This window comes from Monodelphis domestica, chromosome 2 (genome assembly GCF_027887165.1).
Source record: "Monodelphis domestica isolate mMonDom1 chromosome 2, mMonDom1.pri, whole genome shotgun sequence".
NCBI lineage: Eukaryota > Metazoa > Chordata > Mammalia > Didelphimorphia > Didelphidae > Monodelphis > Monodelphis domestica.
The window spans coordinates 197454924-197480667 of record NC_077228.1 but is presented as its reverse complement, the minus strand read 5'-3'; the positions used below and the strand labels follow the sequence as shown (position 1 = coordinate 197480667).

At 36.5% G+C, this 25744-nt stretch overlaps 1 protein-coding gene across 5 annotated transcripts in view; it reads left to right on the top strand.

The window, feature by feature from the left end:
* Positions 1-5524: 5524 nt before the first annotated feature.
* CDK12 (cyclin dependent kinase 12) overlaps positions 5525-25744 on the top strand; it is a 71433-nt gene continuing 51213 nt past the window's right edge. For 2 of the 5 annotated variants that reach the window (XR_001628065.2, XR_001628062.2), the window contains exons 1-4: positions 5527-7241; positions 11723-12610; positions 22939-23115; positions 25549-25688. Coding sequence is in view for 2 of the 5 variants with exons in the window: in XM_007482314.3 (XP_007482376.1) it covers positions 6172-7241; positions 11723-12610; positions 22939-23115; positions 25549-25688 (2275 nt within the window). In the remaining 3 variants the exon portion in view is untranslated. Of the gene's footprint in view, positions 7242-11722; positions 12611-22938; positions 23116-25548; positions 25689-25744 lie in introns of all 5 variants that reach the window. The other 3 variants (XM_007482314.3, XM_007482315.3, XR_008916370.1) reach the window with 3 other exon arrangements.

The window sequence follows — 25744 nt, the reverse complement described above, 5'->3', positions numbered from 1 at the left end:
AATTTACATTTCTAACAACAATGCACTAGTGTTCCCTTACTTTCTCATCTCCTCCAATAATTGATATTTTCCTTTTTTGTTACCTTTGGCAATCCATTATATATGAAATAGAATCTTAGAGTTGTTTTAATTTCCATTACTCTTCTTATTAGTAATTTGAAACTTTTTTTCCCCAAATAGTTGTTGATAACCTTTAGGAACTCTTCATCTCCTTTGAGCATTTTTATCTACTGAGAAATGATCCTTTATTCTTATATAACAGTTATAACCCATTACTGGGCTAGAGGGACAAGGGACTCCTTTTATTGAATGAGTTTATTCCTTTGTAGACAAGCTTAATGAGAGGGGTTATGCATCTTTTCTCATATCTTTTTGTTCTTTATTCATCTATCCTAGAGCTCTGGGAGAAAGTACTTAAAGGTTTAATTTTTCTCTTGTTTCTGGCCTCTCCAAAAAGGGGAAGGAGAAAAGGGCAATTTGAATCAGGTTTAGGATTGCTGTCTATTTCTTCCACACAAAAGAAGTGCTAAATACAAAGATTCACAAGCATTGACAGTGACTCAAAATTCATTTTCAAAGAGAATCAATGGCATCAGAGAGGTGATGTCTTGACTTGCATGTGAATTAGATTTTAGTAAGGCAGAGTTGAACAAAATCTTCAGCCTTGTTCTCTCTTCTAGCATCATTGAAGTCTGGTGGCAGGACAAAAGTTAGGATGACTGGTGATGGTCCAGGTCCAGGTGCAGTGAATGACCTTGGTGTCTTCATTATCTGACCAAGCTCTAAAGAGCTGCACAGTTCTTGCTTCTACTGCCTTCATGGCTATTGGAACAAATTGTTCTCATGTGCCCATTCCACTGAGAGAGTTTTCACATGCTTGGAGTAGACATCACCTTACAAAATAGGGTACATTAACTTATAATTACTGCTATACTCTCCTAACAGATTATGACAAAATCACTGAGGCATTAAAAAAGTTTTGAGACTGCTAAGTTTACATTTCACATTTCACTTTGGTTCTCCATTGGCTAAATGATTCTCATATTTTGACAATCGAGGACAAAGATTAATGTTTCCAACTTGGTGGTCATTCATTGTCTCTAATACAGAAACTCCTCTTGATGCTAGCCAGTCACAACCAGGAGACCCAGATCAGCTTTCCAGGGTCAGCAGCCAATTAGGGTTCTGTCTCATGGCAAACCCTATGCTATAAGTCACCAAAAGGAGGCTGCCAAAGCTCCTACAAAATCCACCCTAACCAAGGAGAGAATAGCTGTTTAGGCTCTGTGCAAAACACTGAAAGGTCAGATCCAAGTGAACTATACCTCCTATACACAAAGAAGTACAAAGATATTACATCTGCCCCTGACTATTACCCCTATGGCTAAAAACTCCTGCCATCTCATGTAATGAATAGAGCATTGGATCTGAAGTCAGGAAGATTGGAGTTCAAATTCTACCTCAGACACTTACCAGCTGTGAATCTGAGCTGGTTATTTAACTTCTGCTTCCCTCAGTTTCCTCATCTATGAGCTGGGGATAATAACAATCCCTATTTCCCAGGGTTGTTGTGAAAATCAAATGAGATATTTGTAAAGTGCCTTGTAAAACAAAGCATTAAGCTATCTAGCTACCCCCATAGTAAGCTCTTGATAAAAGCTTGTTGACTTGACTTAGGCCTGATTTTCAAAAAGTATTCTAACCTGATCTAAATACCAGAGCCAAATAAAGGTGGTTTCAAGCCCACCTTTACAGCTATGCCCCCCCTTTTTACATAAGAAGCAAAATCCCCTTATCCTGGACTTCCTTCTCTTATATTCCTTTCAGCCATTGTCACCAACACTTTTTTTTACAACTTTTCCTCCTTTGAAGATTATAGTATCAAAAATTTCCACATTATTCAAAATATAGTGACTGTCATTTACCAGTCCTAGGTAATTCTCCTGCCTTTCTCAAGGATTTCAGCACCTGTCTTCTCCTTTCCAACTTTCTGCTCTTATTCTAGGAGACTTCAGCATGCAAATTAATGCCCCTACCACCTTCCTAACCTCCTCATTTTTCAATCTCTTTAAGTCTCATGACATCCTTTATTCTACCTTAGGGGCACACACAGGGGTAATCACACTCTGGATCTCACCCTTACTCACTAGTAGTCCACTTCTTTCAAAATTAAACTTATTTTTCCAACTCTCTCTAAATCTCACTGTCATCAGAACTTCTTAATTCTTCCATCTCTCAGTTTTCCCCCATACTCTGTCTTTACTTTCCTTCCTTCTCATCCCTGACCCTAATGTTAACCAATTCAACTTCTCACTGTTATCATCTCTTAAATCCCTCATTTCCTTGTCCTATCAAAATTCATAACTTGCCAAACCCCATTCCTGAATTAATTCTGTCTTCCTTCTCTGCTCTTTTAAATAAATATATATATATATATATAATTTTCATTTAACAAGTCTATTCTCTCCCAGTCTACTTAAAAAAGAGAAAAAAAAAACAAAATCTTTGTGACAAATATACATTCTCAAGCTAAATAAATTACTGCATTGGTCATGTCCAAAAATGTCTCTCATTCTTCATAATGAATTCATTTCTTCTCTGGATGGGTGGTATAATTAAGAAGTATCTGAGGCCACATTTGAATCCAGGTCCTCCCCATTCCAGGCCTGACACTTTATCAACTGTGCTACCTAGCTACCTCACCAGTGAGCTCTTATTTGACAAATCTTATGATTTGTTTGTTTTTTAAGTTCTCATCTTATTTAATTTCTCTGCTGCATGTGACTCAACTACCTTTTCTCCTCCCACATACTTTCTTTAGTTAGTTTTTTTTTAAACCCTTACCTTCCATCTTAGAATCACTACTGTATATTGGTTCCAAGGCAGAAGAGCAGTAAGGGCTAGGCAATGGGGGTTAAGTAATTTGTTCACCCAGCTAGGAAGTGTCTGAGGCCAGATTTGGACTTGGGATGTCCCATCTCTAGGACTGGCTCTCGATCCACTGAGTCACCTAGCTGTCCCCTAGTTTGGCTTTTCATGACACTATTTTCTCTTGGTTTTCATTCTACTTGTCTGATCACCTCCTTCCCAGTCTCTTTTTGCTGAATCATCATTCATGTCATATACCCTAGCTCCATGGTGGCAAAGGTATGGCATGAATGCTGGGAGGGGTTACTCCCCTCCCCCTCTTCATCTGAGCCTGAGGACATTTTTCATATCACCTGCCCCTCTGCCCAGCAGCCTAGGAGCATTTCCTCCCTTTCCTATCTAGGTTAAGGTGGGGGCTCACATGTAGTGTGAGGGTTGCAGGTTGGACACTCCATTTGATATCACTGTTGGCTTTCATCAAATTTTGGTTGTGAATCCTGTTCTTTTCCCATATTCTGTTTTGGTCAATTCAACTCCCAGACTTACTATCTCTTTTCAGGTAACACAGTTCTTTCTAGTCAGCAATAAAAGAACATTAATTAAGGACCTATTGTATGCCAAGCACTGAGTAAGGTGTTGAAGATAAAAAGAATGAGACAATCCTTATTCCCAAGCAGCTGACATTCTAACCAGAAAGAGGAGGCACATAGTCATATGTAGAATGAATATAAAGAAAATAAATGCAAGGTATTTAGAGAAAGGAAACAGTAACATTATGGAAGATTAAGAAAGTTTTCATATAGAAGATGGTATTTGAACTGGCTTCATAAAAAAAAAAAAGATTAGGTGAGTTGGAAGTGAGAGTTTGGTGGAAAGCCAGTTTGATTGGAGTATAGAGTGTAGGATGAGGATTAATGTACAATGTAAGCTAGGAAAATCGTTTAGGACAAATTTGTGAAAGGCTTTAAAAGCTAAATAGAAAGAGTTTTTATTTTATTCTGTAAGCAATAGGAAGAAACTAAAATTCATTGAATAGGGGAGTGAAACAGATCTGTGCTTAATGAAAATTACATTGGCAGCTTTGTGACAGAGGATAAACCAGAAAAGGGCAAAACTTCAGGTGGGAAGACTAGGATGTTACTGCAATAATAAAGACAAGAGGTGATGAAGTTCTGAACTGGTAGTGGCTAATTTGTCAAGTCTCTCCCCTCATCTTCATATCTGAATCACCAGCTGCCTCTTAGAGATTTCAAAGCCCACTATGATTCATCTGCCTTCTCTCTTCACCCCTGCTGCTCCTTTCATTTGTTGAGTTCCCAATGGAACCTCCATATGAGGAAATAACAAGTCATCCTTCATTCTCCAGATTTCATAGCACTTTTCTCCTCTCTTAGCTTTTTAACTCTCTTTTATATGTTGTGTTATCTCGTTTGAATATAATATTTTGAAGGTAGAGACTTTCTTTTTGCTTTCATTTGTAACCCCCGTACTAAAGTGCTTAATAAATTATTGTTGACTTGATATCTGGAAACATCTCAAACATGTCCAAAAAAGAATTTATCTTTTCTCCCAAACCCACCCCTCTCCCAAACTTTGTAATCTGTCAAAGTCACCATCATTCTTTCACTTTTTCAACTTTGGCATTAACTCTGTTCTTTACTCTTTCTCACCTCACATATTTCCAACCTCTACATTTTGCTCTCAGTCATATACCCATACTGTTTGAAATTTCTAATAAATAGTGGGTGGTGTGGGACTGAAGCACATAGAAGAAACTGTTGATTGACACATAACTGATGCATAATAACTCCTAACCTTATTGATTCATAACATCAACCACTTGTACATACAAAATAGTTTGAAAATTGTGTGGTCTAGGAAAGTCTTTACAGAAGAGCTAACTCCTGAGCTGAGCCTTTTAACAAGGACACCAAAAACAAGTCTTTGCCCTCAAGAAGATTACATTTATCTACAGAGTAATAGGTAAAAAGTTAATTATGTACATATATGTAATATATTCAAAGTAAATAACATGGGGCAAATCATATAAATAATATTAAATAAATTATATTGCTGAGAACATCAAGATTAAGAACCTAGGTGACTGGTCTGAATAAACGGATGCAAAGATGGATGGATTAAGCCTTTACTAGGTGCAAAACTCTGGGGATACAAATAGAAAAGTAAGATGGACTTCTCTCAAGGAGAAAATTTCAGCCTTAGGGGAAGGAGAGTGCAACCCTGGAGAGTAACAAGAAAAATTTGGAGATGGGAAGATGTATTGAGGGATTATCTATTACCTAAGGGATAATAGAAATATTTTTAGGTTCCTACGAGAGCAAGAGGTTTTCGGTATGCCCTACAAGTGTTTCTCTCAGGCAGCTGAAAACATAATAGAAAAGTTGGAGGCAAACACACAGTAAGGTTACTAAGGAAGCTACTAGTTAAAATAAACTTCCGATAAAGGCTTGTTTAAAAAAAAAACAGGATGTAGCCTATCAATAAAGATTTGTTTTAGTTAAAAAAAAAAGGCCATCCATATTCTCGCGAGAGGTCGATGACTTGTTCGTCACTAGTCTAATCCGTTCTCGCGTAGTTTGGTAGCGCCTGGAAAGGAGAGAGTAAGGAAATAGAGAAGGGAAAAGTGGCCGGAGGCCGGTGCCTCTCTCGCGAGAATAGCGTTAATCTCGCGAGATTTGTGCTGCGTCTCCCACCCCCCACCCCCAGCCTCAGCTAAGTGCCGTTTCGGTTTAACCTAGTGTGTGTGAGTGTGAGAGCGTGTGTGAGAGTGAGTGTGTGAGAGGGAGGTCTGAAGCGAGGGGAGCGGGTAGTGACTTCCCCAGGAACGAGGGACAAAGGGAGCGGGGGGGAAGGCGCCCAGACCTCGGGCCCCAGCGTCAGGAGGCCGCGGGGCGAGCCGGGCTGCCGGCTGGGGGAGGGCCCGCGCAGCCCTCACAGACAGGCCCGCTCGGAGCCCGAGGCGGCTCCACTGCTCCTGGGGGCCGGGCCGGCTTCCCCCACCCCTTGCCCCGAGGCCCAGCGGACGGGGCGGGAGCCTCCGCTGCTGCAACCTTTGAGGAGCTTTTTTTCTGCCTCCCCCTCCCCGACCGCTCTTTCCTCCACCTCATGTAGGAAGGAGCTGAAGTGTAGGGAGGGAGGGGGGGCCAGGGCAGGCGCCTTTCCCCCCCCACCCCTCTTCAGGAGGGGACTCTTTGCTGGGCCTGAGTTGTGGGGGGGAGGGTGGGGATTGACTTTGGGGATTCTGGGGGATTCCTCTCCCCTTTTGAAGTTAGGGGAAGGGGAATGCCCAATCCAGAGAGACATGGGGGCAAGAAGGATGGGGGTGGAGGGAGTTCTGGGGCCATGCAGCCATCATCCCTGGGTGGTGGTGGCAGCTCCAACAGCAGAGAGCGGCATAGACTGGTGTCCAAACACAAGAGGCACAAGTCCAAGCACTCCAAAGACATAGGCTCTCTGGCTCCTGAAGCAGCCCCATTGAGCACCATGATCAAGCCCCTGGTGGAATACGACGACATCAGCTCTGATTCAGACACCTTCTCTGATGACATGGCCTTCAAGCTAGAGAGAAGAGATAATGATGATCGTCGGGGTACTGATAGGAGTGATCGGCTCCACAAACATCGCCATCACCAGCACAGGAGAATCAGAGAGCTATTGAAAACTAAGCAGATAGAGAAGGAAAAGAAAGTAGAAAAAAACCAAGAAGTCTCCAGTAAGTCAATGTCCACGAAAGACCGAGTATCTGGGACTTCAAAACGACTGAACGAAGAGAATGACGAATATGGAAAGGCACTGGTATCCAAGAGTAGCAGTAACAAGGAATCCAGGTCAGCCAAATTCCATAAGGAGAAAACTCGAAAAGAACGAGAGTTAAAGTCTGGGCACAAAGACCGTTCTAAAAGTCATCGGAAAAGAGACCCACCCAAAAGCTACAAATCCATAGATAGCCCAAAAAGGAGATCCAGGAGCCCTCACAGGAAGTGGTCTGACAGCCCTAAGCAGGATGATAGCCCTTCAGGAGCATCATACAGCCAGGAATATGATGTTAGTCCTCCAAGGTCTCATACCTCCAGCAACTATGACTCCTACAAGAAGAGCCCAGGTGGGTCTTCTCGAAGACAGTCAATTAGCCCACCTTACAGAGAGCCATCGGCCTACCAGTCTAGCACCCGTTCACCTAGTCCATACAGTAGGCGGCAGAGATCAGTGAGTCCATACAATAGGAGGCGGTCATCCAGCTATGAGAGGGGAAGTGGTTCATACAGTGGGCGATCGCCTAGTCCCTACAGCCGAAGACGCTCTAGCAGCCCATTTGTGACCAAGCGCTCTGTGAGTCGGAGTCCTCTTCCCAGGTATGTGAACTTTCTTTTCAGTTTTTCTACTTTGGGAGAAGATAAGTTATGGGGGAGGAGGACTGGAATGCATTGAAGGGCCACCAGTGACCAAGAATTTTGTTGTTGGCTATCAGTGAAGCCCTCTAGTTTCTAGCAGATCCAGTAACTCAAAAGTAGAAAGTTTACACAGCAAAAACTACTATCATGGTTGGTCTCTGGCAGCCTATGGTGAGGCCTTAATTCCAAGGTGGGCTCACCAAAAAAAAAAAAAAAGAGGCTCTGAGGGGAAAATTGTAATCCTTACCTGTTAAGTTTATAATTGGGGGTCCAGATATCCTGAGCTTGTCAACATATTATTAGTTTTTTTAAAATTCTCATTTCTGTTAGCTTGAGGATATTTAGGCATGTTAATTTACAAATTGACTAGTTTTTTTTTTAATTAAAAAAATTTAAAAATACTTTCCCTTCTTTTGGACAGCATGGTAAGGCAAAAAAAAAAAGTGATCAAGAGAAATAGGCTTCTTTTTGGCTCTATCATCAACTTCCTTTGTGACCATGGAACAGTCACTTCCTTTCAGTAGATTGAATTAATGCTTAACTTGATGATGTCCTTAGTAAAAAAGACTTTTTTTTTCCTAGTTTGAGACTCACAGCTGGAGTAAACTACTTATGTAAAGTTTTTCTTCCTCTGGATTTTTATTTTCAAGGAATAGGAAATAGCACTCTTTTTTTTTCCCAAACATACTTCTACATATTGCCAGTATATTTAGCTATTTCATTTTTGAAAAATTATTTAGTGGAGACATTAAACTACCTTTCTGTCTGTATGCCAATGCCAAACCTAGGAATGGAGCGTGGAAGAATCTAGTACCATTCTTAAGAGAATTTTTGCTAAATCTATAAGGAGTTAGACTTGTGATTTATAATATCCCTTCCACTATATCCTTATCCTATAATATCCCTTAACATTCTGTTAAGCAGTTGGACTGTAGATTGTAGTGGCTTTTTTTTTTTTAGGGATATAATTTTAAAAGAACTAATTGTTTTGTTTCACAGAGTATTGACAATTTGCTCATAAGGGTAAATTTTATTAAAGATTTTCTAATAGTTTTAAAACAGTTCTTTGAAAATATCATCATCCTGTAGTAGCTAGGTAGCTCAGTACATAAAGAACCAGGCCTGGAAATAGGAGGTCCTGGATTCAAATGTGGCCTCAGACACTTCCTAGCTATGTGACCTTGGGCAAGGTGCAACCCCACTTGCCTAGTCCATAGTACTCTTCTTCTGCCTATTGATTCCAAGATGGAAGGTGAGAGTTTTAAAAAAGAAAGGAAAATATCAATAGTCCATTGGGTTTGGAGCTACAGAAGTTCATTATTAATCTGTAAAATTAGGGAGCTGTATAGATAGTCTCTAAGGTCCATTACAACTTCATTCTGTGATTTTCTTGAAATCCTAATGTTCAGAGCACAAGAACTACTGTTAAGAGTTCCACTTCACCCTCCTGGAATTAATGTACTTATCTCTATACATTTTGCTCTTCCCTCTTTCCCCTCCCCGAAATGGAATGCTTCTAATGAGGCCTGGAACTGTTTTCATTTTTTATTTTTCTCTTCCACACCTGATATAGTACCTAGCATGTAGTAGGTGCTTAATAAATGCTTGTTGAATGGAATTGAAAAAGTGCCAGCAATAACTGCTTTTTTAAATAGATGTTATAGATGAGGGAAAAAGCTTTCATATTATTGTTTCTTTCCTCAACTTTATTAAAACTTGTTTTATGTGAAATTAAAAAATAAAAGGACAGATTTAAAATTTGATGCATATTTAATTCCTGGAATCACTGTACTTTCTGTAGTTTTTTGTTTATTTTCCTTAAAGGAGTTTTGCCTTTACATGAAACCATCAGTGTTTGGTACTGTCATGTGTATGCATTCCTCTTCCATTTCATTGGCAATCCAAATGGTGCCAAAAGTTCAACACAAACTTGTTAGAGTGGATAGAGTATGAACATGTGGTGCCTTTTTGTGTCTTTTTCATTTAGACAGTGACAAAAGGAAGCAGGAAAAGTAGACATTCAGAAATTTTTAAAATTTTAATTTAGACTGGCAATTAAAGAAGACAGAAATTCTGCATTAACTATGTTGAAACCAAAATAATGATAATTCAAGTTCTAGTGGAATTGTACAAGTTTAATTCAGTTCATAAATTTAAATCTGGAGGGAGCCACTGAGGCCATTTAATTAAACCCCCTTATTTTGGATTTCAGACAACAGACCTGGTTAGGTTAGGTGATTTTTTCCAGGGTCATACAGGTAGTAAAGCATTAGAGGCAGAATATGAACCCAGGGTTGCTTGACTCCAGAGCCATTCTATCCATTATACCATGTTTCCTTCCCAAGACAAAGGTTTCCTGAAGAGAGAAAATAAGAGACTAAGATGCCTCACTTAAATCTCCAACAGACCTTTCTTTTCTTGAGGAGAGAAAGCGGACTCATATCTGATATGATTATGGTGCTGGGAATTCTGTGTTATTTATTTTCAATATATGGTTATCCAACCATTATGATATAATGTAGCATAGGACTAAGAGTAAGAAGCCCTAGGTTTTAATCTAGTCTCTCTCACTATGTTTCTTTGGTCAAGTCATTTAACCTCTGGGCCTTGATTTCTTCTAGCAACTGGGAATTATAATAACTATTCTCTGTATCTACCATAAGTATTTATGAAATTCAATTCAGCAAACATTTTAAGCATTTATATACAAGGCATCGTGGAAGATATGGCAAAGTTCCTGTTCTTGAGGAGTTTACAACCTAGTAATTGAATGAAACATATAAGAACAATTAGAATTACTTTAAAAAGATATGATGGTGGTAGAATTAGTACTAATAATACTGTAGCATTTTCTTAGAGAATTTGGTTTAATTCTGTTGATGAAAGTCCAAAGAGAAATGGCTATAGTAATCAACCTTCATCAAAAGTTGAACTTCTGGAAAATATGTTAGATGTTTTCCTTGGAAAAAAGGGAATTTCATTTTACCCCTGTTATGACCCCTTTTTTTCAGTCAGGTGTTTAAAAGAAGAACATAGTGTTCTTAAGGACATCTACATTTAATAAACCCACCTGACATTTTTGCCTCCATAAATATACATATAATTTATTTATGTAGTTGTGTTGAACATTACTGCATATGATGGTGAAATTAGATTTTTACTACTGACTTTCTGGAGCAAACTTGCTAAATTACTGTAGATGATGCCAGTGATCAAGAATGGGGAACTATTTTTTTCTAGACGTAATTGGGAGGATTTGTGATTTGACCAACCTGATTTTTAGCAGGGATACATCTTCCCATATTTCTAGGACTTCATTGACATTTCAGTCAAATGGAATAAATAGCAATTCAGATTGATTTATATTTCTCTTTTATGTAGGTTAAGTTTTATTTCTCAATTTCATCATAGTTTCCTTCAAAGAAGCAAAGGTGTTTGGAAGTAAAGAAATACCCTGCCTTTAAATTATCTGAATTCTGGAAAAGTAGAGTGTAAATCAGAACATTTTAAAAGGGACAGGGATAAGGACTCTTTAAATAAATTCTAAGTTTAATCTTTTGTAAAACAACTCTAAAATTTTATGTATTTTTAAAAATTTAGACTTCTCTGTTTACATTTGGATAAAATGAGAAATACCTGCAGTATTTAAACCAACTAAAAATACAGTAGATTGTTTTAGACCTAAAGAATTTGACTGAGTTTTAAAAGATATACACCTTCCTAGTCAGAACATTTGGGTATCTGAGGCACTCAAATTATTTTCATCTCCTTCAGAACATCATAGTTTCAGGAATTATTTTTCTCTTTTGCATTTTCACAACTTATAAAAATGCTTGAAACTAAAAATCTAAAATCTTTGGGGTTTTTTGTGTTATTGTCATTGCCCCTTCTAAAATACAAAAGAAGAATATACCCTTTAAAAGATTCCTAAATATTCCTAAATAATTATTAATAAATAATACTTAAAATGTTTTGAAAAGAATATTTCTTTAACCTAGCAAATAGAGAAAGACCTACTTAAGTGAAATGAGGAAAATCTAGACAACAAGCTCTTTGAAAACTGGAGTGTTACACAAGTATAACCTAATATTAGATACAGATATGCTTGTGTCCTGTAGGAATTAGTTGCTATCAACTTATTTTTGAGGTAGATCATACAATCACTGATCAAAAACTCAAAGCCATCTTAGAGGCCATCTTTCTTTAAAAAAAAAAATAAGGAAATTAAGGTCAAAATAATTTGCCAAAGTCACACAAGTAGTAAAACAGCAGGCAGAGTTTGAGCCCAGCTCTGAATTTAGAGCCAGTCTGCTATACCACGCTATACATTAATTTGAGTAATGTTTGTTCCTACCTGTCAAAGCTTACTTTATTAATTCTATTTTCCTTAACATATGATTGTGAAAAATTCATTTTTTACCACTATTTTCTTCTTCCCACAGGAAATCAGTGAAGTCTAGAAGCAGAAGTCCTGTATATTCTAGACATTCATCTTCCCACAGCAAAAAGAAGCGATCAGGTTCACGAAGTCGACATTCTAGTATTTCACCTACCAGACTCCCATTAAACTCCAGCTTGGGAGCTGAACTCAGCAGGAAGAAAAAGGAAAGGGCAGCTGCAGCAGCTGCTGCAAAAGTGGATGGAAAGGAGGTGAAGGGGTCACCTGTAATTTTGCCTAAAAAAGAAAACATCTCAGGGGAGACCAAAGAGTCAAGCCTTGAGTCTAAAAAATTATCTAGAGTTTTAAAATCTGAAAAATCTGCTTCAGATACTGAACTGGTAAACTTAGCACATCTGAATACAGAGATGAAAACTTCTTTAGATCCAGGAAAAGTAAAATTGGATGAGAACTCTGAGAAGAAGCATCTTGTTCCTACTAAAGACTTGAAATCACAGGGATCAAAGGACTCTAAACCCATAGCATTGAAAGAGGAGATTGTGGCCCCAAAGGAATCAGAGACAATGGAAAAGGAGGTTCCTCCACCTCTCCCCACAATTACTTCTCCACCCCCTCTACCAACCACCACCCCTCCACCTCAGACGCCCCCTTTGCCACCTTTACCTCCGTTACCAGCTGTTCCACATCAACCACCTCTGCCACCTCTCCAACCAACTTTTAGTCAGGTCACTACTTCTGTCACCCCAACTTTATCATCTTCTACTCACCCGAGGACATCTGCTCTATCTTCTCAGGCAAACTCTCAGCCCCTTGTACAGGTTTCTTTGAAGACCCAGGTGTCATTGACAGCTGCTATTCCACACCTGAAAACTTCAACTTTGCCTCCCCTGCCACTTCCACCCTTATTACTTGGGGAGGATGACTTGGATAGGTAAGTCTACTAGATTCTTTTTCAAAAGTTAACCCTGTTGCTCTGCATGTTATTCTGTATGTCTAATACTTTCTACATCACTTTTATGAATAGGGTACTTTTTGGGTGTTTGGCTTTTATTGGAAAAGAACAAATCCAAGGCTTCCATTAGTTAATTTGGGGTGGTAAATGAGGTATGTTAACCACATTGCTCATTTTATTTTTCAGTAAGACTGGTTTTGATTCAAATCAAAGATTGTTATAGCCACTTTGAAGGTAAGGCAGCATGAGACAATGAACTTCAAGTGGAGTTCAAGTCAGTAAGACAGATTTGCATTTCACACTGCCTTTGTGACTGTAAAGAAATCACTTATCCTCAGTTTCTTCATATTATAAAAATGAAGATAATATCTGTAAAACCTACCTCACAAGGCTGTTGTGGGATGCAAGTGAAAGAACATTTGTAAAATGCTTTAGAAACCTTTATAAATCTTAAGCTATTATATACCAATTTCTCTCCAAAATGTAAAGAATAAGTAATAATTCCAGAATCCTCACTAATGAGAATCACATTAATGTTATTAGGAGAGTGCCATCAAAGTATATATTTGATTTTGTAGTGGACACCAACTCTAAGCACTACCAAGCAAACATAACTTTAACAATTACACATGTCATGGCAACTCCGTTTGTTACTGTTTCTTGCAACTAGTTCTTTTATTCCCTTGAACTTGGGTTACTTTTATTGTAACATTCTTTCTCTGGATGCTGAAAAACAAGTACTGCTAAATTTGTCACCTTCCAGTTCAGTCCTTAAACTTCAAGTTTCCTAAGTGATATTGGTAGCCTTACTAATACCTTTCAACTCTTCAGGCTTGTTTTCATTCATCCTCAAACCAATTCAGATATTACTTTTTAAGAAAGTAAAAGGGCATTTCTAGTAGACTTGATCCCTTTCTGTTTGTATCAGCCCACAGTCTTTTTTTTCATTATTTATCACGTTTTCTCTATAGTAGCTAGTAATTAGATTACAGGATCCTAGCTTTACATCCAGAAAAGGGACATTGGAGACCTAAGTGGTCCAACTCTCTTTTTCCAGATGAAGGGTCACACAGCTAATAAATTGTTAGTAGCAAGATTCAGTCCTGGTCTTCCTATTTTTAAGTTAAGTCTTCACTCCACTACACCATAGTGCCTTCTTATTTCATATACCAAGAATTTAATAGTAACAGCAGTAAGAAATACTAGGCCTGAAATCTTTATAGAAACTTTTGTTGAAAACACTCAAAGGCCTTCTCATAGATTAAATATTTATTTTTTTAAAAAATGTGTTCTTACTGGGAAGAGAAAGGAATATTTTCTACTATCATCTAAAGGGATTTATTTCCTGAAGGCCCTGTTTCAGATGTTAGTTTTCCTCTATCAGTATAGCTAAGAATCTTGTTTTTTGAAAGCAGGATATCAACTTTTCAAGTCAAATCAAAATTATGTTAAATGTATATATATTTTAAAACCCTTATTTTCTGTCTTAAAGTGTATTCTAAGTATCAGTTCCAAGCCAGAAAAGTGGTTAGGACTAGGCATTTGGGGTTAAGTGACTTGCCTAGGGTTTACCTAGGAAGTGTCTGAAGCTAAATTTGAACCTAGGACCTCTCATCTCTAGGCCTGATGTCTCTAGGCTCTATCCACTGAACTACCTAGCTTCCCTCTGTTAAATATTTTTCAGTCACATGGTAATGTATCTAGCACTTGATTTTGCCTCCAGTTTGGATTGTTCTTATTAAAGGCACAGCTTGTTTTTTTTAAGTGTGGGATGAAGAGGAAAGGAGAATGAAATTCTCGTGTGCTTATACACAGAAAAAGTTGAGTATGGGACAGGTTTTGGAAGTAGAACAATAAGAACTTTAAAGGTCCTTCTCAAGGACAGCTAGGTGGCTTGGTGGATAGAGTGCCTAGGCATTGCAGCTTTTTTGCTGTCTTACAGTTAATACTAAGATAATAGGTAAGGGTTTTAATAAATAAATTAATTAAAGCCCTTTATAGAATTTTTCATAAGCCTTCTCTCCCCCTCCCCAAATCTTCATTAGCATTATGTACTAATTTTGACTTTGACTTTTTGAAACACCACGTTTCCTGGCATAATTTTTAATTTTTTAAATGTGTTTTAAATATTGGGTACTTAAAAGATAAGCAAGTTGGTAAATTGAATATTCAGGTAATTAAATTCAAAAGTTTGCTTTTTTTTTAAACCCTCACATTTCCTCTTAGAATCAATACAAAATATTGGTTCCAAGGCAGTATAGTAGGAATAACTAGGCAATTGGGGTTAAGTGACTTGCCCAGGGTTACCCAACTAAGATGTTCCTGAGGCTAGGTTTGAACCCAAGTCTTTCCAACTTCAGGCTTATCTTTACTGAACCACCTAATCGCCCCTGTTTTTACTTTTAAAAGATGAAATTGGAGTTGTCCTCCTATATACCAGCCCTTCTCGTTTATATGGAAAATTTTAGGAAACTGATTGTATTATTATGTTTTCTTTTTTGAAGAGAAACTGAAATTTTTCTTTCAATTAAATTTGCATTTATTTTGGGCAAAAACTTGCTAACCAAGGAGTCAGTCTAGGAATAATCTGATTTTCTGTTTCAATTTAATTAGTTCTATGACATGTAACAAAACTGAAAATCAGTGCATAAGAAATATTGCTGATTCATGGTTTCAGAAAGCAGAGAATACAGGCACATAACTCATAGGAATTAATCTTTTGTTAGCACTTTGTCACAACACATTAATTGAAGGTTTCCCTTGGCAGGTACAGTATTTTTGGAAATGGTGAATCCTTCTATTGAGAGATCCTTTTGTCTACTCATTTAACCATATAAATCTTTCATTCCCTTCCTGTGCCCCATTATACTTTCAGCTGTATCCTGTCTTTTGTTGACAACCTGGTTCATATTGGAGTTAATCTTTGTTATATGTTAGCCAAAAGGACTGACTTCCCCAAAATAATATGTAGTTTGGTTTTTGTTAGTTTTTTAACCTTTACCTTCTATCTTAGAACCAATATTGGTTCCAAGGTAGAAGAGTGGCAAAGACTGGGCAAGGAGTGTTAAATGATTTTTCTAGGATCACATACCTAGGAAGTGTCTAAGGCTAGATTTGAACTCAGATCTGCCCATCTCTTGGCCTGACTCTTAATCCATCTAGCTACCCCCATAATGAGTATCTTGTGAGAAAGAGAGGAGAGAGCTGTACTAGAGATTAGATTTTGGTTCTTGTAATGGCACATATTTCCTGTTGATACACTGGTTGAAGAGTTTACTTATGCATGTCATAGTTTTTGTTGCTCTTTTAAAGGCTTCAAAATTCGACAGTGGCTCATTTTTTCTTCAGCTTGTTTGCAGTGGTAAGGAAAGGGTAGGTGTTTGTGTTTTTATTTTTTTTTAACCCTTACTTTCCATCTTGGAGTCAATACTGTGTATTGGCTCCAAGGCCGAAGAGTGGTAAGGGCTAGGCAATGGGGGTCAAGTGACTTGCCCAGGGTCACACAGCTGGGAAGTGTCTGAGGCCAAATTTGAACCTAGGACCTCCTGTCTAGGCCTGGCTCTCAATCCACTAAACTACCCAGCTGCCCCCATGTTTGTGTTTTTAAAAGCTATACTATTAAGATTCGAAAAATATTTGCAGTTTCATTAAATAGACATAGTTAATTACCATTTTGGTTAAACTGTAGATCCTAGGTATTTTTAAGCTGATGGTTTTAAGTTGAAAAAGGCTTTTATTGCTGGTTGACAGATAAGAAGGCCAAAGCCCTGAAGGGTTAATGTGACTTAAAGTGACTTTTCAATTAGTAGTGTCTTGAAGCAGTATTCAAATTAAGGTCCTTTTAACTGGAGGATGGATGGATTTATCTAGTAACTATCCACTAGACTAAGGGGCCTCTGACTAGATAAAGATTCAGTGGAGAAGGATGGCTTTTAGGTAAAATACTAATATGAATTCTGAGGAGATCCTCTGATTAGCTGACCTGTTCAGTACTCTTAACACACTATTATTATATGAACATAGTTTGAAAAGGAGAGGCCAAAGTTTTTCAAGAGATATTAATAAATACTTGTTGAATTGAATTAACATCAGCATTTCTTGGGTCTATATTAGCAGAGAAAGGCTTTTCCTGACTATACCAGTACTCTTGTGGTCAGATCCCTAATTAGACTATACTCTCCCAGTACCTGCCATACTTCCAACAATCAGGTTGGGGAGTGTCAAGATTTTGTTAGACACAAAATGAAATTTGTTGTAATAGTAATGTGCCTATATTGGTTTTCTTTATGTGCCCTGATATGTTCACACATAAATTAACGAATATCCATACTTAATGTAATGTAGAGTTGATAAACTTCAATTGGTTTAATAAACCAATATACTAATAAACATACTAGAGTATATCTCATGGGATAAGAGAATTTTTCATTGTCTTCAATACAAAATGATTTTTTAAATCCTGTCTCCATCCTGTCTCCAAGCCTGGCTCTCTATCCCCTGAGACACCTACCTGCCCCTGATATTCGCTTTTGATTGTGGTTATTCTTTTTACTTACATTGGGATTTTTTTCCTTTGCTTCACTCTACATCAGCTCATGTAAGTCTTTCTATGCTTTTCTGTTTTTGTTATATTTGTTATTTCTTATAGCATTGTACATTGTAATACTCTAGTGCATTCATTCGTTATTCTCCAGTCAATGGATATCTACTTTGTTTCTAGTTCTTTGCTACTACCAAAAGTGCATAACCTATTTTACTCTCATACTAGGATCAATAGAAAATAGAGATGACAAAGCATAAATATAAAATTTGGAGTAATAGTGAAATGATAAAGGCAAGACAGTTCATCCACTGGAGAAGTAATTCATATCTACTGGAGCGTCATGGTGGGGAGGAAGGAAAGAAAATAGGCTTTAATGGTTAGGAGACACAAAATTGATAGTGGGGCAGGTCATCTCTTTCTCTGAAATTCTTAAAGGGAATAAAAAGAATAGTTTCTTGTCCTTTCTATCCTTTTGATTTTCAGCTTCAGACATTTTAGTTTTTTATAGTAACATTGAACATAATTTCCGGATAGACTGACAATTTTTCCAGAGAAGTGTTCAAACTGTCTAGACACATTTAGCTGTACTATGCTGGATGTGATGATAACACATCACCATAATGCAGCTGGATTGTAATGTTTTAGACTCATCTGTCTTTTCTTTCTAGGGGAAAGATACTTTTCACAAGCTTAATAACTTTGTTCATTGCTTGGCTCTTACATATTGAATTAAAAAACCCTTTATTTCTCATTGGTGTCTTTGGAGGACAATTAGGATTCTCTGTGCAAAAAGTAAAGTGCTTTTAAAAGTACAGGTGTCCTTTCCACATCTCTGGGGTTAAAAGTGAGAGCTGGACTATCTGTAAAAAGTTTTGGCCAACCCTTTGTACTAGAGAAGAAATCCAAATTTTTCTTTTTCTTTTATGGTGTGTTTACAGTACCTTATTGTAACTTTTGGGAAATTGTGTATTTTTATGGTATTTTAAGATAAAATAGGTTTATTATATAATGCTATACATATATTTTATGCATTTCTGAGTTTTTAAACTTTTTCTATGTTGTTTGCTAGCCTTCAGATGTCATTTGTGGCTTCCACAAAACTCCCCCCCAAATTCCCATTTAATTTCTTATGTTCAATATATTGAAACAGCAATGAGGAAAAGTTGCAATATAGAAAGGCATTGAGAGGTTTAGACCCAAGATAGTGAAGTAGTAAGAAGAAATATATAACAAGCCATCTCCCATTCTCCCCACATACACACACACACACACACCACTTCTCCAAATAGATCTTAAAAAAATAGATCTTTGATCAGACCAACTTCTGGTGGGAAAATCCACTAAAAAGGCAGCAGAAGACAGAAAGAGAAGACTTCAGTCCTTGAAAACAGGGTCTGGTCAGGGGCCTTACCTTTAGAACATTCCCGTGTTCTGGGACTAAAAGAGAACTGAAAATGAGCCTAAAGGCAAAGTGTGACATTTATAAGTCTAAGAAATTTTGAGGTTTACAAAAGAAAGGTCCCACATCTCTACCAGTACTGATCACAGCCTAGTGCAGGGAGTGGGTATCAATTGACAGCTTGATCATTTATTATTGAGATACAAATCCTGGGAATCGGACCTGGTGGCCAAGAGTAATATTCTAAAAGAAGGAATGGTCAAAGGCCCTGGATGCATAGAAGAGAGGAACAAGTTCAAAAGCAAGCAGCAGTGGGTATGGCTCAGATTATAGGAGGAAATGAAGATTGTGTTTCCAACTTCTAGCTTTATCTGGTCTGCTGAGAAATAACCTTGGTAGAAATCCCAGACTCAGTTTTACTACTATGAACTAGCAGAGCTTTCAGTTTGCTGATAACGATAGACTCAACAGTATTATGCTGAAACTCCAAAGGAGGTTAAGCCCATAGGCCAGTTGCTCAGACTCAAAACCAATTGAGGAACTTGCAGAGCTCTCACCCAGAGCAGATAGTGTTTAGATTTGCCCTGAATCTACCAACTTTGGGAGTACTGAAAGATTGCCACTTGACTTTTCTTTGAGATTGTGGAATAATACAACACTTATTCCTGAAAGAAAACAGTAGCAGGACTAGCCCAGACATTCCCTTCAGAAGTGCCCAGAGCCTAGCCCTAACATCAAGTCCAAAGATGGGAAGATAGAAGAATGAGCAAACAAAAAAATATCCTATCATGAAAAACTGTAATGGTGGTGGGGACTTTAAACATAGCTAGAGGAAGAGAATGACTTCAATGTAAAAGTAAAGCCTTAGAATAAAACATAGTTTGGGTTCAGATTCAACCAAGATTTTTTAATTGAATGAAGTAAGATTTTTTTTTTAGTTTTTTATAATTGGAAAATAGGAATCAGAACAATAAACAAGAAAAGAAATGAGAGCTATGGAAGAAAAAATTGGAAAAGGAATGAACACAAGCAACAAACATTGCACAAGCAACAAACTCCCTGAAAATAAGAATGGACCATAATAGTAATAATACGCTAAGAAGTAATGCCTTCATAAGTCAAGAAATGTTAAGAATAAAGTCAAAAGACATAAACAAATAGAAGAAAATTTAAGACTTATGATAGCAAAAACAAACTCAAAAAACAGATTAAGGAGAAAAAATTTAAGGATCTTTAAATTACTTGATATCCATAAGCAAAAGAAAGAGCCTATATATCATCATAGTTCAAAAAAGATCATAAAAGAAAACTGTCCAGACCTCTTAGAACCAGAACACAAAGTAGTAGAAGAATCCTTGTACTTTTTGAAAGAAATTCCAAAATGAAACTTCCAGGAGCTTAATAGCCAAAATTCAGGACTTCGGGTCAAAGAAAAAAATTACACACAGCCAGAAAGAATTAAAGTACTGAGGAACTAGAGCCAGGATCACACATGATTTAGCAGCTACAAATATAATGTATTAGAGAAAATGGAATATAATATTCTAGAAGGCAAAGGATATGAACTTACAGTTAATAATAATTTACCCATCAAAACTGGAGTATAATTCTATAATGGGGGAAATGGATCTTTAATGAAATTGAGGACTTCCAAGCATTCCTGAATGAAAAGACCAGAGATTCATAGAAACTTTGAAGTGTAAATACAGAAATCAATAGGAACATTAAAAAAGTTAAAAGATGAGCAATCTTCAGGGCCTAAACAAGGATAAACTACTTATGTTCTAATATGGGGAAATAATATGTGTCCCCTCTATTATAATTAGGGTCATAAGAATCTAATTAACAGAAAGTCTGGGTAGAATTCTGTTATGTGCTTTTAAAATTAAATTTTATTTTTAGATCCATATTCTCTTCCACCTGCACCCTCTCCTGGCTTGAGAAAGAAGAAAAAGTAAATCATTGTTACAAACATGTATAGACAAGCAAAACAAATTCCCACATTGACTGTGTCCAAAAAAAGCATGGGTTCAATTATATCTCAATCTTAAAAGAAGGATGGAAAGGAGCTGGAGAATGGGGCAGGGAATAAGAAAGAGGAATGTTATGCAAAGTTATCTTGCATAATCAGTCCCCAAGTAGAAGTCTGTTCAAATAAAGAATTAAGACTGTGACTGACACATGAATATGACTCTTCTCTGAACTACTCAAAGGAGGGAAGAAAACATTGTCATTCACAAAGTTGGGTACAAAAAATACATTATACTCTAATGGGAAATAAGGAAAAAGAGACGAGATATTAGAGAGGAAATAGATTAAGGGAGGGATTGGTCTTAAACTCTTAAAGATGTAAAAAATATAGCCCTTTTTTGTTGTGACAAAGAATTGGAATCTGGGGGGGTTGCCCATCATTTGGAGAATGGTTAAATAAGTTATGGTATATAAAAGGTTCATACTTTTGTGCTATAAGAAATGATGAAGGAGTTGGTTTCAGACAAACCTGGGAAGACTTGTATGGTTTGATGCAGAATGAAGCGAACAGAACCAAAAGAACAGTTTATACAAACTATAAAACCAACGATATTATAAAGTCGGACAGCTTGGAAAGACTTAAGAATTTTGATCAGTACAATGACCAGTTGGAAACATGCTGCCTATCTTCTGATAGATAAAAGACTCAATGTATAAAATCAAGGTTTAAAAAAAAAAACAACAACGTACCCTATGTGGACATTTCTTTTCCTTGACTATACTTGTTTATAACAGATGTTTTGATTTCTTTTTCTTTTGGGAGTGGGAGGGGGAAGGAGGAAAAGTGGGTGTTGCTCCTTAAAAACAAGAAACTAAAAAATTTAGAAATGGAGTAAATTGGGATTTTTGTATATATGGATCCTGATTTCTTTCACATGTGTGTTCTAACATATTGCTTATCTTGTAATATGTTAAAGTAGATTAAATGTATAGAAAGTCAAATTAATTTCCCAGTCTATTTCAGTTAATGCTATCATTGCCTCAGTAGCCCTTGTTGAATTCTTTGATTCTAGTATAAAATATTTCTTTCTACTTGTTGCCCTAAAATAAACCTGAGGAAATTGCTTAGATACTTTTTCTTTTGGATAAAGTTGGATAAAACAATTATTCTGATTACTACCATAACAAATATTTTTATTTGCCTTATATTTGCCAGGCACTGTGCTTATTAGTTCATTAAGCCACTGCAATATCAATTTATAATTTTTCTTGTTTTATCTGCCAGTTTTATGATTTTTCTCCTTTCCAAAATATCATTAAGTACACAGTTTCCACTTGAAGTTCTTTCTACATCTTTGGTAATATACAAGGCTTAAACTCTTATTCAATATGCAGATATCACCAGGGTCATGTTATATTTCTTAAGAATTAATCAAAATATAGCAAGAGATGATAAGCTTTTATATGTTTGTAGTTATATCTATAAATTGAAGGATTCTACTTGGTTATATAGCCGAGTGTGTGTGTGTGTGTGTGTGTACGTACATGTGTACTTGGCCCATTTCAGTGAACAGTTAGAAAGGTACATAATGGAATGGGAGACAGACAATATGATGTGTGGAAAGAATACTGCTCTGAAAAACAGGAGTCCTGAATTTGAGTTAGGACCCCTTCTGACTTATCTTTCCAGCCTTTTTAGGTGGTACTCTCCCTCTTGCTTTCTAAAGTTTAGCCAAAGAGACATTTTCTCTGTTCCTCACACACCAGACATTTTTTTCCCATCTTCTTGCCTTTGCACTGACTTTCCCCTCATACCTGGAATGTATTTCCTCCCTAGGTCTACCTCAGAGAGTCTGTCTCATCCCTTAAAATGCAATTCAGGGATCAATCATCATCTTTATGAAAATTTTTCCGATTTTCTCCAATCACTAGTGTCCTCCCTCCCAAACTACTTTCTGTTTATAACAACATATATGTGTATTTATTAAATTTGTATACATACTTCATTATTTGCAGAATTACTTATTGTCTGCCTCATTAGAAAGTAAGCTTATTTCCAGTAAAGATTGATTTATTTTTGGTATTTGTATCTCTAGTATAGTGTTTGACACATAGTAGGTCATTAATAAATATATGTTGATTAATTGTTATGTAAATGTGAGCTATTACTGTTATCTAAGAGTGTGAATAAAAGTAGAATTTTATAAAGGAATCATAAGTAATACCTCATCCATAGAACCTTTATAACTGTATAAATTTGTGTTAATTACATATAAAAGAACAATAACTTGTAATACTATCTCTTATTTTGCCTCATTGACAAGCTTCATATTCTTTGAAAACTATTGTTTGTATATCCCTTTAAATAATTGTCATCTCTTCCCTTTGATTTAGTCCAAAGGAGAGTCTTCCTCCAAAACCTATGAAGAAGGAAAAGGAACAAAGAACTCGGCATTTGCTCATGGACCTCCCTCTTCCTCCAGAGCTCCCCGGTGGTGATCCCTCTCCCCCAGACTCTCCAGAACCAAAGGCTGCCACCCCACCTCAACAACCATATAAAAAGAGACCAAAGTAAGTTTTTTCATGAATCTCTGTTTTTATCTTAGATATAACCATGTTACTGAATCAACTTCTTTGGAATCTTGTTGCTGGTAGAGTTGAATATAAACTCCTTTGTTTAGCTTTTAAAGCTTCTTACAACCTTGTCCCATACTGTCTTCCATGTCTCATTGTATACATGAGGCTGGAAATTCTTCAGTAACATTCTTCAAGACCATATTGGCCTCTGTTACTCCTAATTTCATTTCTTTCTCTATGTCTTTGTGTTGCCTATCCTCCATGCTTGGAGTACACTCTCACTTTTTCTCTGCCTCATAGTAAACCTCTTTTCCTTCAAGGAAAAAACCTAAGCATTGCCTTCAGTGTGAAGATCCTTATCCCCTCAAATATCAGTGCTTTCTTTCTTTCTCAAGCTAACTTGTATTTAACTAGTTTATATTTTCTTTCTATTCTTTATATATTTGATATATAAATGCTTAGGTATGACCTTGTTGTCTTTCTGGTTATAGGTACCTTGTTAGAGGTTGTTTTATTTATTGTAGTTGTGTCTCCAGACCTAACACAATGTTAGGCATGTAGAAGTTTAATAAATGTTTGTTAATTGATTCTTGTCCTATGCACTTAACCTAAGTCAGTAGAATTACAGATGATAGCCTAAGCCTAAATTCAATTCATCAGATGTTTCTTAAGTACTTGTATATATAACAATGGCTTAAGACTGGTGAAGCTAGAGAGTAAAGAGAATGAATCTCTACTGACTAGTTTTAAGCCATTTCTGAAATATTTACAGTAGACCTGGCAAAATATGCTCACTACTTTTGTTCTTTACTATGTGTGTCACATAGTTTTTGGAAGTAAAGGAAAATCTATCAATTCTCAGGTTTATAGCCAACTCATTCTTCCTGGTGTGTTTGTTAAATTGGTAATACTTTCAGTGTTGAGTTAAAACAAGTCTTTTTGATCAGGGTGACCAGTAAAACAGATAGCCTAATGGAAGAATAAACAAGAGCATTGGCCTCTGAAGTTAAAAATTTTTTTTCCTTTTTATAATTATGAACATTTCTCAATGTTCAATACAACGAGCAGAAAAGAATATTAAATATGAAACTGAATGTTCTATATATTTTATCTTTTAAGTATATTTCAAGTTTAATTTGGTAATTCCCACTCTCGAGTTTTTTCCTTTGCCCTTCTGAATTTTCTTCTGGTCTGTTGTGTTTTTAAATATTTCATTGACATTCTTTTTTTTGCTATCAATATCCACCTTTCCTGTTCCTCATAACTATCTTTGCCCCCCCCCCCATAAAAGCCCCCTTTTATAACATGGGAACTTTATTACAACTGAAAGCTTTTATTATGATGAGGAGTAATAATAGTGATGCAAAAAAAGAAAAAATGAAAGAAAACATCTTTGAAACATTTAAAAATACAAAGAAGAGAGCAGAAGAAAGTTCAGTAGGGTACACAGACAAGGCAGAGCAGTATTGGTATTATATGTTTAGTATCTATTTTGAAATAATAATATAATTTTAATAAGAAAAAAGTATAGTCTAGTAAAACATATCCATACATTATCTGTATTTGAAAATGTGTATCTATTCCAGCACATCTTAACTTTTTGTGAGTGGGCAGTCTGGTGAAAAAAGAAGATCATGTTTAAATTCATTAAGTAAAATATAGAGAAAATATAGAGGATTATAAAAGAAACCAATTATATTGAAGTAAAGTTATTAAAATAATAATAGAACAAGTTCAGTGACCCCAAGTTGAGAACTCTTTCTCTACTCAAGAGATCTACTTTCTGCCAAGAGGTAGAAAGCATAATTCATCATTACTTGTGGTTATGATTGATCATTGCACTGAGCAGCAGTCTTAAGTTTTCTGTGGTTGTTTTCCTTCACAGGGTTGTGGTCATTGTAAAAATTGTTCTCTTTCTGAGAATTTCACTCTGTATCACAAAGATCCCAAGTTTTTCTCTGAATCAGACCTTTTTATCATTTCTTATGGACAATAATATTACATTTATATATCCTAATTTGTTCAGCCATTCTTAATGAACAGTCACTTTGTTTCTAGTTTTTATGCTACAACAAAAAGTCTCAGCAATTTCTTTTAAGGTATGATTGAGTAAATTAGAATATATCATTAAAACCCTATCACTTGTCACTTTTACATTAATTAGATAAAACATTTCTATAATTTTAAGAACGATCTTGCATAAAGGAAGGCCAGATAATTCTTTTCACTTGAGGAAAACAAGCCTATTTAAATTCCTTTTATCAACCTAGTAAATCCAAGTTTCTTTCTGAAAGTACAGTACTCTACTATTTAGATTTTCCATAAAAATTTCACAAGAGGAACAATCAGATTAAATTGATTATCATAAAAGCATTTCTTTTTTTTTTCAGTGAGCATTTTATTTTTAAAATGTTTTCTTGCTTATAGAATCTGTTGCCCACGTTATGGGGAAAGGAGACAAACAGAAAGTGATTGGGGGAAGCGCTGTGTGGACAAGTTTGACATAATTGGAATTATTGGGGAGGGAACATATGGACAAGTATACAAAGCCAAGGACAAAGACACAGGTAAAACACCATTATCCCAATCTTTTTTTTTTTTGACCTTTACCTCCCATCTTGGA